Genomic DNA, 14,295 nt, shown 5'->3' on the forward strand with positions numbered 1-14,295 from the left:
TTGCTGCGAATCGGGCTTAGCAGCAATCATGATTTCTGAATCCTTTAAGTATTTAGGTTGGACTGGAATTATAGATTTTATTCGGTTTTTAAATTTTTGTTCCTTATATTTTATATTGATTTAATTTTATATTATAGTTGATTAAATGTATATTTATATTCTTTATTAGAATCTTTAATATATTTACTTTTTATAATTATTTTTGTGAATTCAATTATAATTTATTGATTCTATAAAAAGATATAATGTATATTTTAATTTTATAAATATTTTGAATTCATCTTATCAATATTTATTAATTTTATAAAAGTTAGAATGTATATTTGGTTTCCTTCTATAAAAAAAAAACCAATATAATGTAAAATATTATTTAAAACTTTGACATAAGATCAAGGAAATTATTTTAGGATCAGAATCGGAAGCCAGAATACAAAAATATCAAATAAAGTTCGAGACGACGAAATGAGTTCAAGTCAATTTGAATTCAGAAAGAGAAAGTACGAAAATATCAAATAAAATTCGAAACAAAGTAAGCTTGAGTGAGTGTAATAAATAAAAGTGGAATCAGGGTATGCTGGGGGCAAACAGAAGATTACCCGCCCCATTGTCATCCCGATAGTGCAGACATGCCTGCAAGCTTCTCTGGTATGTTTGGTGCGCAAGAAAATGTTGAAAAAGTTAAAAGAGAATTGGCAGTTCATAAAAGCAGTAAAGGAGGGTACTTTTCCATTTGCAACAATTGATGTTAGAACATGAAATGTAGTATGAGCCAAATACCAATTTATTGGAAATTACACAATCCATAGAAATGCATCACAATTTCCGTAAAACCCTAATTTTGCCATGAACTTATTTCATGAAATCATGGCAAGGGTTCTTGTGAATCTCCCAAACGAGACAAATGAAGATATGCATCAGTCCCTGCAAGAAAAAAAAACAGTTAGATAAGTTTCTAATGGGTTAATTTAGACGGAGAAAACACAATAAGTGAATAAATCTTAAGAAAGCCAGTAATACAAGCACTCGGGAAGTTGAAAAATAAAGCATTTCAAGATACAAGCCATGTTAATGCAGCTCGATCGCACAATGTCATCTCTTGCTATCAATAATAAGAAACAGTTGATATCGGGAGTTCGGGATAACCCAACATAACAACAGGAACTACACAAGTATTACGAAACATGAAACTACTAAGCTATATCAGTTTTTGAGAACAACCACAAACATGTGTCTCAGAAACTGTACCATGATAATTGCAACCCCACAGTCGCAACAAAACCCTACAGTCTAAGTACAGTGATTTAGAAGAAGATTGGTTCTTCTGCAACAAACTGTTCGTTTCATTATGCCTTATTACCTGTCATTTTCTATGCTACCAACTTTGAGTTTTTTATATTTGGTACATATGATATAGTCTAACGGGCAACAAACTATATAAATCGAGTCTAGATTGTGGCGTTTTATGAAACTTTTGAGGATTTTGATATTTACAAAACTTGCCATATTAAAAATGCAGACTTTATCTTACTATTTACTGAGAAAATCTCAAATTTCAAGAGTTAAGAGAGGGTAAAATGCTTCATTAACTATTAGTTATGAGGTAATTACCTATTTCCAACATGAACAAAACTAGGACCCTCAAACAATCCTATCAACAGTTCCAATAAGAATCATCCATTACAAGTACTGAATTGAATTACTAAACTCAATTCAAACTAACTAACTAAAAATTCAATTAAACTAACTAACCAACCCACACATAATTTTCAGGAGGGTGGGACTCGAACTTGGGCACTCAAAGGCGAAGACCTCAAGACTTGCGAACAGAGCCAAGGCCTTAGTGGCATGGCTCCCTATTTTATAATTGCATTTTTGCAAGTCTATATCATCAAGGTCACTATACTGCTTTTCACATGGAAAAAGCACTCAGATTGGCTTCGATACAGTTATGCCTTGATGGCAAGGGAAATCTTTCTAGAGTGAGCTCATGTTATATGATGATACCAAAAACTATATATGGGCAAGAATACATGCACACACATGTAAACACGCATGTGTTGCCAACCAAATGCTTACAAGGAAAACAGATCAACTGTCAAGACCTCAGAACTTGACCTTAATTTTGCAAGAGTTTAAGTGGTCAAACCATAGCAAACTGCACTCACCATATCCTTCCATGGAGATAATTTGAAGATCTCCTCCAAAATATCGAGCATACAAGCGGCTTATTGGTAGCCCATAACCATATCCAGCCATGGTTACTGTATCAGCTGTTCCCAGATCTGAGTGCTCGTCCAATGGGTTTCTGGCAGTGCTGTATAGGTATGTGAAAATCTTGGGAAGACCGCTTCTTGGTATGCCACCCCCCTCATCAGAGACCTACATAGCCAGTTAAAGGAAGTTATATTGTTAGACAATGAGTGAAAACATAGTGTATGTTTGATCGTATACATTAAAAACTTTAAATCCCCATGCTCTTCGCAAAAAAAAAAAAAAAAGATAAAAAAAGGAATTAGTTGCTCAAAGTTCTATGGATAACAAAGCATGATAAACTACCTTTATGGTTACATCCTCAATTCCGTCAGCAACTATTATTCGAATAGGTGGCGCAACTCTATCCGAATCCATATAACACTCTTGGACAGCACGCAAGGAGTTTTTGACCAACTCAAATACCATAAGATGCAAGTGTGTTGGAACATACCTGTTATCAAGAAAACACATGATACATAGTAACATAGGACGGAAATCAAATGATTGTTGATTACTGGATTTATGACTAAACTAAAGAACCAGATTTGCTTTGGAGAATCCAATAATTGAAAGCGTATTGAAAATGAAAGAGATGAAAAATCTAGGTGAAACTAAATATAGCAAACTTGACGAAGGTGAGATTAAACCAACTTACGGGAATGTAAATTTGGGATCACCATAGATATTAACTTCAGGAGCACTACCATACTCCCGCAAACAAATACAGCGAGCATCCTCACTAGCATTTTGAGCCACCTCCACCGGAGACATTTTTGTGTGTATATAGCCCACACAATGCAGAGGAGGATTAGGGTTATGCAGCTCCACATGCTGCCCTGCTTTCACCAAAATTTAAACATGTAGACGGTGTTTAAACACCAGCTTCAAGAAGCTGTAACAAATGAAAATATTAAAAAAATAGTAGCCAGCAGGTGTTGCAGAATAAAACAGTAGATTATCATCATGGTAAAGAAAAAGAAAATGAAACGAACCAATAAGCATACGGATTCCAATTCTTGACATGTAAAATCTATCTAGAAACTGATGAATCTCATCAAGATCCTCATAAACGATCTTTGGATCCATGCCTTTCTTCAACTGTTGAACCCCCAAAGCCATCATAGGGACCACATTGTTGTGTCTCACCTTGATAGCCTTAATCATTTGTGTAAATTCCCTCTCATCATTGGTTTCCTTGATCTCGGGAAAAGATCTTAAGTCACGAAAGGAATCCAAATACCAGTCCCTCACCTAAGAACAAGTTAAAACAGATAAGAGTTATTACTCTATATCATCAAAATTCAACACTTGATCCATCATCTTGTAAACCAATCTTTAGATTCAAAATAAAGAACTCCCACATAATGCAAGGATCAACAATGTTAAAAAGGATAGGTTCTGCAGCAAGAACATGCTTCAAATATGAAATCAAATTGTGAGATGACAGCCCGTCAACTGCACTAGATAATGTTTTAAGCAACATATCATTCTAAATAAACCATGGCCTCAAAAGCTAATTCAGGGTACAAAGAATTTCTCCATGATTCCATTAGAGGCTCTAAAAGGTCAACAGACAGCATAAAAAAGCAAGCAACCTATGTCAAGGGCAACAAATAACTTGAAAATCACAAGGCAAGAATCTCCTTGTACAATAAAAATGAATTAATTACCAATTATTTAATTAAATGTAAAAGATCCAGTATGCAGAATCACGTATGCAAAGGAGAAAAAGAAAACAGTCAAGTTGAAGTTGTGATATAAATACCCATTTTGGCAAAAACAACAGACAAAAAACCCATGGCATAAAAAATCAAACAGTTGGTGTGGGCTACAGAAAATAGCAGCAAACCCATCAACAAAGCATAAAAGAAAGAAGGAACCTTCAAAACAGCAGGCTTCTCGGAAAGACCATAAGGGAGGCTCTCAAGCTCAATTGCTCTTCGGGCAATTCTAATAGGAAGCTCCTTATGGAGAAACTGACCCGAAATCAACAAGTTTCGTTGAGTAGGCTTAGACCCAAACTCCATCATGTACCTCAAGCTCACCCCTGTCTGTTTCATGCAACCCCATTTGTGAACTTCCTCAATTAAGGTCTTGGAGAAAGATTCACTCGCCTTCTTAGCCGCCATCACCGTTCCTTGTAAAAGAAACAAACTTCCCTCCCCCTTCACTGTTTGTACAATTCAGCTAAGACCCTTCTTCAGCCAGGCCGCCCAGGCGGCGAGCAACATGCAATTCCAATAACTTTGTTGTAAGGAAAATATGACACTAACATAGAGATAGACGATTGGAGGTTGATGATGATGATGATGATGATGGAAAACGGCAAAAAACCCAAAAAGTAGAAACGAAAAATCGAATGTTTTTAAAAATCGATTTTAATTGGATAAATCGTATTGTAAGTGCAACGATAAAAAAAGGGTAGAATTTTGTGATTGGTCCCTATCCTTTTATATCCGAATTATAAAATTTAATAAGCAATATATAAGCTACTTTGTTCAATGAATTTTGGTTTTCGGGTATTGGATAAGAATTACACATATTTGGGTCAACCCGGTAATATTTTTTCTATTTTAAATATAATTTACTATGTCAAAAGATCTAAAAAATTCACAAGCAATTTATGGATAATCTCAAGAGTTTTTTATTATTTTTTCACTACCCGGAGGAATTTTTAATAGACCTTTCTCATAGTATCATTCATGATTTTTTTCAATTATTTAATAATATTTAATTAATTTTTTCATGTTATTAATTCATAATTTTAGTAATATTTTATCTTAAACTCCGAACTCTAAGTCCCAAACCTTAAAACTGAACATAAACTCAAGCCATGAATTGAAATCCTAAACCCCAAACTTAAAAGGTTCAAAGTTAATAGTTTAGAGTTCGAGATTTGGATAAAAAATAATTTCTCTTAAATAATTAGAAAATAACCATAAATGATATAATAAAAAATCCATAAAATAATTTCTTTTAAATAAGAATTTTTAAATTTTATTTGTAAAGTCTATAATCAAATGATTTCATTGCCGATATTAATTAAATTTTTAAATATAATTTTTAATATTTTCTTATTTTAATAAATTATTTATTATAATAATTCAAAAGGGACAAAATTAGGTGAACAATTTTGTAAAAAATTTGGACCTCAGGCGGTAGAAAAATTAATTATAATAATTCGAAAATTATAGTCATTGTTTATTTGGTTTAAGATTCCCATTCAATCATTTATAGCATTTATTTATTAGGATAAGTTTTGTTGATGTGGATTTTACGTGAATGATGAATGGTGGTCCAAAAAGAAAAAGATGTGGCGTTGATTTTGTTTACATTTTCGATTAAAAGATATATCTATCTGACCCGTAAAGAAATCAAAGCAGTCAATGGGCCAAATTTTGACCCGGTTTATGGCCAACACGTGTATATACATTTTTTTTATTGTGTATATACAATTTTAGACAAAATCAACATCATCTCATTTAGGTTGAGGTTCTAAAACTTGAAATTTTAGATTCGAGTTTGTTACACGTAAGTTCTTTTCCGAGTTTAATCTACCCGTGTTTGCAATATAGTGTTAAGGATATTATGGGTAAATCATCTTGATACGAAATTAAATTTTGTTCGTGTTGATTAGACTTGTTTAAGTCAGGTTACTCAACTCGAATGTCCATTTGAAAAATAAATTTGGAGAAAAAATAAGACCCATTTAAAAAATAAGTCATGCCTCAAATAAGACATTTATTATTTGAACTTAGCCCGGCCCAAATTCCTTAAATGTCAAAAAAAAATATCTGTTTTTTTTTGTTATTTTAATTATATTTTCTTATTGTCTTCTCCGTATTTTGCTACAGTTTTATTATTATATTATTACTATTTTGTTGTTATTGTTTAAATATTGTATAAGTTATTATTTTAAATATATTTTCTTGTTGAGTTACATCTATCTTAATATTATATTTTAATATTTTTAATATTTTTAATGTATTATATATATTTAAAAGTTATGTAAAAATAATATAATATAAAAAATTATTATGGGCAGGTCAGGTCAAGCCAAAATTTTTAACATTTTATCTAAACTAAACTTAACAAACGAGCCTTAATTTTTGTTTAGACCCAATTTAGCCCATAATCACTTTTAGTGTTGATTCGAAGATCATACAATTTCATTATTTGTACTTAACAAATTACTATTAACAATAAGAGCTTCCTAACATTGTTATTAAACTTCCATATCATGTTGAATTGATTGAATAAATCGGATAAAGTTTTGTTTTTCAGTTCTCTTGAATCAAGTATAAAACTTACGAAAAGAATCTAAATATAATGAAAATTTCATTTTGAAAAAAAAACAAAAATATGATTTTCTTTATTCAAATTTTACAGTTCTCAATTTTGGTTTTTTTTCCTTTTATTAGTTTCTGTTCTCTAATGTTCAAATTTAACTTATATGATAGAATCATACTAAACAACTTTCAGTTCTACTGATTAAACCACGGATCAATCGGCTAATAGAATCCAATATTTATAACTTTGCTCATATGTAAGAACATAGATTTATGGACATGATCAACTATGCGAGCTCTTCTCAGTTGGACAAATGAACCACCATTCCATTCACAATCTCCCTCTTTCTTGTCAATGGAACCTTCAATCAAGATTTTCAGAACCAAATTAATGGTCAAACTGATTAACCAATCCATTCAGTTTAATTAAATAAATCACTAAAAAATCATAAAATTAAAATATAAATAAAAAAGAAAAAAAAAAGAACTTCAATTCAACCGTCTAGTTCAACTGATTTTAATCTAATTCAACTAGTCCATACCGATTACAGGGCCAACTAGTCTAATACCTTTCTCTAAACTGATACCCTGACCGGTTCTCGATCCAACCAATCTAAGCCAATCCAATTCAAACAAGGAGTGGCATACTTTTAAGATTTTTAAAGAAATTAAAAGACAAAAAGCTAAGAAAAACAAGGGGCACGATCAAGTATTTACTATCAACTTAATGAACATAATAATAAAAATACAGCAACATTTACGAATCCAAAAATGGTTCGATATCAGTGAGTATGAGCAAGTAGAGGTTAAAGAATGCAATGCAATGCAAGCCTATCCAAATAAGAGTGCAACTAAGCTGGCTATATTACTTACGGTAAAGCTCGTCCCGTCTCATAAGTTAATCACCCAAATTACGCAGTCTCGGAGCTTGCGATAATCTTTGCATGCTATGCATGCATACAAAAATCAAATCAAAAGTAATTACAATAACATTTGCTCTATGATTTTTTAAGTGTGAAACATCAATCAATCAAATCCCCTTCCAAAAGAATTACCTCTTTCCCTTCCTTTCAACTTAGAAGGCTAGGGCTCATGTGAATTGGCTTCTTTCTGCAATTCCTTTGTCGTCCAAATAGTATGGTTCTCTAGTCTCTATACACGTTGAGTGCTAGAGTTGCTGAGCTGGCGCCCTAAAAGCGATATTCTTGATGAAACTAGAGGTGCTTCTTCATCATTCAATTCAGAGCCGTTGAAATTGCTTCCTCCGTTGGCATCATTGTTGGTATTCGGGGTGAACATGTCAGATGACTTTTTCTCCAACTTCCAATCCTATATTAACAAGAGAAAAGAGATCTTAAATGTGCAACGCCACACATTTATGTAGTATTTTAGAACTTGACACCATCACGATATATGGGGTTAAATCTCAAATTTACATGTGAATTTTGATTTGATGTGTGATATAATTAAATAAAAAAAATTTTGAGTTGGTACAATTATACATATGAAACTTTTATTTCTATTTAATTGTATGAATAAAACTTTGACATTGATTCAATTGTACACATTTAGAAAAAGCCAAATTATTCTAGCTATTCACATCTTGGTCAAATATAATTGTTTATATATGCACAAAAGTACACTTAAAATCATGCCACACTGGTTATTGTATTAATAGTTTGTGAAAATTTAACTGAAATCAAAATTAATGTATGCAATTGCATAAAATCAAAAAGTTCATGTATCACAGTACGCATTGAATCAATCAAAGTTCATGTATAGTTTTGATATTTATCCCCAATATGCACGTTGCAAGTTTATTTGCTAGTATGATTATAGTAGGTTTTCAGGGACAAAAGTCAAGTAATTAAACATTACGACATGATAATGATGTTATTGACTATTGAGATTTGAGAAGACTGACCTTTGTTAATCTCTCAGGAATACTATCTGAAGGAAGCTGAGGTGTACGACCATCCTTAACCTTTATGTAGTTGTACATGACAACACCGCAAAGAGCTGGAGGGAGAGAACAAAATGAGTTTGCACCACAATAAACTTCTCAAATACATAAGAGAAAATAAGCAATGTCATAATACAGAGTAGAGAAGTACCGATTGCATAACCAATTATATTGAGCCCTGTTATTGTAGACTCTGGAAAAACAACAGTGGAAAGGGCAATCAGTATCCAGTCTTTTAGGACACCAGCAACCCTAATGGTGACAGCTCCAGTTCTTCCAATTACTAAGAATATAGACAAGTTCAGAGCTAAAGCACAAAGAGCATTGGAGAAAAAGATCCAGAAATTGAATTGTATCTGTGAAACTTCCATCCCAGGCTTCTCCAGTAAACACCAAGGCACAAAAAGAAACACAAAACTGCCACCAAGGAAAAAGGAAAAAATATAGATCACACGATGATCATTGCTATCTTGTGTACAATGAAATGCCATGTGAGCAATGCCCTGCACATACATCTAACAGTAGAGGTTATATATAAGGAAGTGTACCTGCAGGGTGCGATGTAGTATAAGCTGGTGATTGGATTTAGAGTCAAGCCCTTCTTTTGCAGTAGGACTTGAGTTAAGACCAGCCTCAAAGCTTCAGCTAGGATGCCCGTGACCTGATAAACTGTGCCAACTATATTAAAATGAATTTCCCCATATGAGGAAACGACAACTCCAACGCTGACCAGCACCATGTTTAAGAACACATCGCACCTTGGTTTATCAGTGCCACACATTACACCCATGAAAAATGTTGCCACTGGCACTGTAACATCAAAATGCAAATGGCCAGTCATTAGATTAGAGAGGGATTTCATTTGATGTAACTAAATAGTGCAATTTGTTTCCACATACTTAGAGCTTTGAGCATCTGGATAAAAGCCACAGATATATGCAAATAGGCAGTGTTACCAAACCTGTATTGAAAACAGAAAATAAATAATTCTTAGAATATGCAAAACACTATCGACAAAAGGGGAGAAATATAGAACATAGCTGTAAAAATTCTGTTAAGCCAGTAGGTAACAAGCGCTATATCATAAACAATCTGCAGCATATAGTAGAAACGTTGAGGAAACTCAATAGCATAAGTGCACTTAATGATTTAAATTTCATTAAAGCAAGTAGCAAAAAAAAAAAAAAAAAAGCAAATTAGTACCACTAGAGCCAATTTCATGGTCAAACACTAAGAGAAGGAAACAGGAATCAAGGCAAATGGCTGTAATTCCAACTTCATTATGCCGAGAAGGATGGTTACAAGATGCATCTTGACCGCTCCACTAAAATCACTTAAAGCTTAGCTCATTAAGGTAAAATAAAAGATGGAATGATACTTCTTGTAGGTACTGATATTGCATCTAAAGTTGATTTCAACTTAAAAGTAATCATCTCGGTGTATTGGATTCAAATTTTATTCTGTACTTCAACAAAGTCAAGTCAAACTAACTACTTGGGTGCAGTAACTCCTTAACAACCACTAGGAGAGCAAAGCAGACAGATCCATTGAGGAAAAATACTGTACTTGAAACAAAAAACAGTCTGAAACACCCAGAAAGGGGGATTCACTGTGATACAAACTATCTACTGCATGATCAATAATTAGCAACAAGTTATAAAGTAATGCTCAGCACTCAGTGGGGTTTTCAAGTAGTATGTTTGTACTTGTTGCCTACAGAAAGGACTTATTACATGGCACAAATAATACCATCTTAATGAGTATAACATTACATCACACACAAAACAGGAAGTTAAGTCAATAGCACAGTTAAGTGCTTACCAAAGACTTGAAGCAAAGAAGGCACTTATAGGTATTACACATGTTGCATATCTGCAACACCGAGAAAATTTGTTAGGGGAGAGAAGATGGATCTCATAGCTATGCAATAATTCAGATTAATAATAGCAACTTCGGAAGAAAAGCACTTACATTTCAAACGTCATTTTGACAGGAGCTACAACCTGCATGGTGACATTGAGGAGAGGAAATCGTCAAAGCTAAGCAAAATAATGGAAAATGAAGCTTGCATAGAAACATAATGATAGTGCTCTCAAATTTATATTTTGCTTCAGTAGGTAAAATACACAGCAAAAAAACCAATGGCATCTTTAGTTTCAGGTCATAAAGAGACCACTAACTTATTGAACCGAGGATAATGTAATCAAAAACAAATTTCTAGTGGCAAACTTGGCATTCGTAGAGCTATTTGCATATAATGGTGAGATGGGAGTAAGTTGTTTTGCATTCACCAGTTTAGCATGAAGACATTCCTTACAATAGCTAGCAATTGAATTTAGTTGCATGTCACTCATACCTTGAAAACACGGATAAGAAAAAACGCAACGATTCCGGAGAATGCCATGTGAATCATTGTCAACGTTATAGGAAAAGGAAAATTGAAGTATTTGGGAGACAGAACCCACTGCAAAATTAAAAGATAAAATGAATTGCATAATTGCCTTGTCAAAATGAAACAGAAAAATCATTGCTTGCTTTAGTTGCAACCCAAATCTAAACCTAACTATTACAAGTAATAGATCAATAAAACTTGATTGGTTATGTAATTTTGCTGCATGATAATGTAAAGGCAGAAAAGAGCAACACGATACAGTAAAATTTACATACAGTGGAAAACAATAAAGTGAGTTACCTTGTTGTACAATATAACGCCTGAAGAAAGCAAAATGTAGATCAATAGATAGAAATACGTCAATACATGCGCCTTGTTTATCATTTTTCCTTTCCTTTGAACCAAATATCCGAACGCAGAATGCTATTAACCACAAAATAATACAAATAAATAAATAAATAACAAAAACAACAAAAATAAAACATTTTTCCTCTTCTCCGACGGGAAACCAGAAATAGAAATAGTTCTTACCAGTAAACTTGCTTCCCTGATGAGACAACACTTCAATTATCTTCTTTTGAAAACGTCTTACGCACTGATTATTACACCTGAAAATGACAAATCTTCGTTAAAAATAGCAAAAACTTCATAATCAATTAAACAAAAAATGTAGATAGATCATAAAATTGAGAAAGAAAGCTCACCTAATTTAACGAAAAAAAACAGAAAAAAAAAAGGAAATCAAAATGGGGGAACGAGAGGCAGAGATCCGGTTCCGATGAATTAATCACTTGTTTAATTACGTAGAAATATACGTATATTAATTACGATTATTAAAAATTAAGGGAAAAAATGAGAAGAGATAATTACAGGAAGATGAACCGACTGCAAATCTGGGGAAAATTTTGGCAGATCAGAGATTCAGATGGAGACGGAGATAACCCTTTTGGCAAAACACAGAGAGAGTACGATTTTTATTAGTAAATTTCTATTCCATTACAGTATTACGGTTTACTGTGTGACTATTATCTTAATACTAAAATATACACTTTAAAATAATGCTTAGTTACATATATTGGGTTAATTTCATTGGATGTGGTTAAATTATGGATTGAATTTTAATTTGGTCCTTGAGTTTAGAAATGTTTTGCAGTTGAGTCCTTGAAATATAAGTAGACGAATCTTTAACTTAGAGGTTAAAAGGATGGTTTAAATCTTACGTGGAGCATCTTTAAAAGGTTGGGTTGAGACAAGCTTCTAAAAAAGAATTTTCATGCTCGGGCTTGACGTACCTAAATAGCATATTTCATTATTTAAATAATAATAAATCTATATAAATATTACTATATTTTTACATTTTTAATTTTAAAAAAATTAAAATAAATTGGGTCGGGAGGACCAATCGGGTCATGAAGATCTCAAGATCTAACATAGTAAGGAAAAAAGGCCCAACACATCTAGATCTAACATAGAAAGGCAAGAAAGCTCTCTTAATTTTTGGTTAAAATTCGTTACTACTCCTCGTACTTTTACGGAATTTGAGATTTAGTCTAATTACTTAATTTATGTAATTTGATGTAAATAAATTAATGATTTTATAAATGTATTAAATAATAATGTGATTAAGTTATAAATAAATGTTTCTTGTGTCTATCTTGTAATAGAATTTATCTTCATCCTTTTTTAAATCTATCATCTTCGATATCTATCATCCTCGCATTAAATTTCTAATGTAATTAATTACTTTGGATATTAATTAAATTTAATTAAATTATATTTAATTAAAATAATAAATTTTAAATTTAATATTAATTATATAATAATTAATTTAAAATAATATTTTATAATAATTATTATTTAATCGGTTAAGTCGATTTTAAGTAATTCAAATTTTTTGTTAATTTAGTTAAGGTCTCAATTACGTTGGTTTTTCTGGTTGATTATCATGTTAGAATAAAAAAATCTTATATAAAACCTAAAACCATAAATCAGGGTCCGTAACGTCAAATCATCAAAATTAAATTAAGAACAAAATTAAATGCAAAGCATACCTAAATCTATTAATATCTCGAGATTTTGAAAACTCGTGGTTTTAAAATTCTAAATGAACAAACAAGTATTTTAAAAAACGATGCTCTCTTTTCTGAATATGGGATGTCGAAAAAATTATTTATTTGTAGTTTAAGGACCATAACCTTAATATATAGCTTTTGCACATTAATATTAATTTTAATCAGCCTATCATCAATTAGAAATTAATTACTAGAGTATCTACACATATTATTAACCTTTTATGATAGTAAATAACAACATGTAATTATTCTCATTATATATATGATATTCATATTTTTTCAACATATCAATTATTAAAATATCGATTTAATATAAATTCTTTTAAATTATTTTAAATATATTTATAACATGTAATAAATAATAATTTTAATATGTAGAATATATAATAAGTATTTTTAATCATTTTAAATAAATTTCTTAAACAACCAGACCGATCAATGTTAAGTCGATTAAGACCATGAAGGTCGACCAGTTTAGTTCTAGTAGCGTGTTGGTCAATAAAATCAATTTGAGTATAAAAATTGACCAAACTAACCAACTTAACATGTCACATTCCCTAACTTTGAGGACTTGATTATAAAATTTTAAAATTTATAAACCAGTATAAAATATGCACAATAGTTTAAGAATGTTTAGTACAGTCAACCCTACAAATATTAGAAGGATTTTTATAAAATTTGTACGTGAAAAGCCATATAAATTTAATTTATTGAATCATACTATTATATTATATCAAATAATAATATATAATATTAAAGATAATTTATTTGATAAAATTATTTTTAATATAAAAAAACATTATAATTCATATTATATACATAATACAAATGTGCGCACCAATAATTATATTTAAAGAATAATAAGAATATATATTCAAATATTAAAAATATGTTAAATTGTTTATATTCAAATTTTTAATAAAAAGCTAAAATAGTAAATTAAAATAATATAATTTTGAAAACTTAATATTAGCGAGCTATACACATGTTCCGTTTAAAAATATGAATAAATTAGGGTAAAATTTTAGGCTTTTGGAGTTGAATCGAATCTGTACCAACATAAAATGTATTGACATCATACTTAAGTCTGACCCAAATTTGCCCTGAATAAGTCGTGAACATCTCTACACGTATGATACTTAAAAATGAGTAAAGAGAAAAATAGATAAAAAAAAAGAAAATAATATATTTTTTAAATAAAAAATGATTAATATACTATTTGGTATTCGGGTTTGACTTCAATGTCCATTTTGGTACCTAAAATTTTTCAATTTGATACTTGAGTTTTTTTCCCAATTAAGTACCATTTTTTTACTAAATCAAAAG

At 31.1% G+C, this 14,295-nt stretch overlaps 2 protein-coding genes across 5 annotated transcripts; both read right to left on the minus strand.

The window, feature by feature from the left end:
* Positions 1–696: 696 nt before the first annotated feature.
* Positions 697–4,735, minus strand: LOC108483820 (pyruvate dehydrogenase (acetyl-transferring) kinase, mitochondrial). 2 transcript variants are annotated; one of them, XM_053031424.1, is made up of 6 exons: positions 4,134–4,735; positions 3,258–3,504; positions 2,909–3,089; positions 2,557–2,704; positions 2,166–2,379; positions 697–921 (listed from the first exon to the last, which is right to left on the minus strand). In XM_053031424.1, exons 1-6 carry the CDS (start codon positions 4,380–4,382, stop codon positions 863–865), a joined length of 1,098 nt encoding a protein of 365 aa, XP_052887384.1. In that variant the 5' UTR covers positions 4,383–4,735; the 3' UTR covers positions 697–862. The 2 variants fall into 2 exon arrangements, with proteins under 2 accessions (XP_052887384.1, XP_017642901.1); XM_017787412.2 differs by having other exon boundaries at positions 3,246–3,504.
* A 1,884-nt stretch (positions 4,736–6,619) lies between these two features.
* Positions 6,620–11,938, minus strand: LOC108480139 (probable sugar phosphate/phosphate translocator At3g17430). 3 transcript variants are annotated; one of them, XR_008286860.1, is made up of 12 exons: positions 11,768–11,938; positions 11,429–11,505; positions 11,198–11,320; positions 10,862–10,969; positions 10,477–10,508; positions 10,327–10,377; positions 9,405–9,466; positions 9,054–9,315; positions 8,657–8,922; positions 8,467–8,561; positions 7,598–7,871; positions 6,620–6,904 (listed from the first exon to the last, which is right to left on the minus strand). XR_008286860.1 is itself a non-coding variant. In XM_017783023.2 (11 exons), exons 3-11 carry the CDS (start codon positions 11,279–11,281, stop codon positions 7,695–7,697), a joined length of 1,137 nt encoding a protein of 378 aa, XP_017638512.1. In that variant the 5' UTR covers positions 11,282–11,320; positions 11,429–11,505; positions 11,768–11,938; the 3' UTR covers positions 7,383–7,694. The 3 variants fall into 3 exon arrangements, 2 of the variants coding, with proteins under 2 accessions (XP_017638512.1, XP_017638513.1); XM_017783023.2 differs by lacking the exon at positions 6,620–6,904 and having other exon boundaries at positions 7,383–7,871; XM_017783024.2 differs by lacking the exon at positions 6,620–6,904 and having other exon boundaries at positions 7,383–7,871; positions 11,602–11,938.
* Positions 11,939–14,295: the final 2,357 nt, after the last annotated feature.

The sequence above is a fragment of the Gossypium arboreum genome, chromosome 1 (assembly GCF_025698485.1).
Source record: "Gossypium arboreum isolate Shixiya-1 chromosome 1, ASM2569848v2, whole genome shotgun sequence".
In the NCBI taxonomy this organism is placed as follows: Eukaryota; Viridiplantae; Streptophyta; class Magnoliopsida; order Malvales; family Malvaceae; genus Gossypium; species Gossypium arboreum.

Excerpts from the sequence above, each read along its gene's own strand:
- LOC108480139 (XM_017783023.2), bottom strand. The coding sequence starts at position 11,281 with ATGATAAACAAGGCGCATGTATTGACGTATTTCTATCTATTGATCTAC. Across the intron at positions 10,509-10,861 it reads TTCTTATCCGTGTTTTCAAG|GTTGTAGCTCCTGTCAAAAT; the intron begins GTATGAGTGACA and ends GTCACCATGCAG. Across the intron at positions 7,872-8,466 it reads TTCCTGAGAGATTAACAAAG|GATTGGAAGTTGGAGAAAAA; the intron begins GTCAGTCTTCTC and ends TTGTTAATATAG.
- LOC108483820 (XM_017787412.2), bottom strand. The coding sequence starts at position 4,382 with ATGGCGGCTAAGAAGGCGAGTGAATCTTTCTCCAAGACCTTAATTGAG. Across the intron at positions 3,505-4,133 it reads AGAAGCCTGCTGTTTTGAAG|GTGAGGGACTGGTATTTGGA; the intron begins GTTCCTTCTTTC and ends ACTTGTTCTTAG. Across the intron at positions 922-2,165 it reads TATCTCCATGGAAGGATATG|GGACTGATGCATATCTTCAT; the intron begins GTGAGTGCAGTT and ends TTTTTCTTGCAG.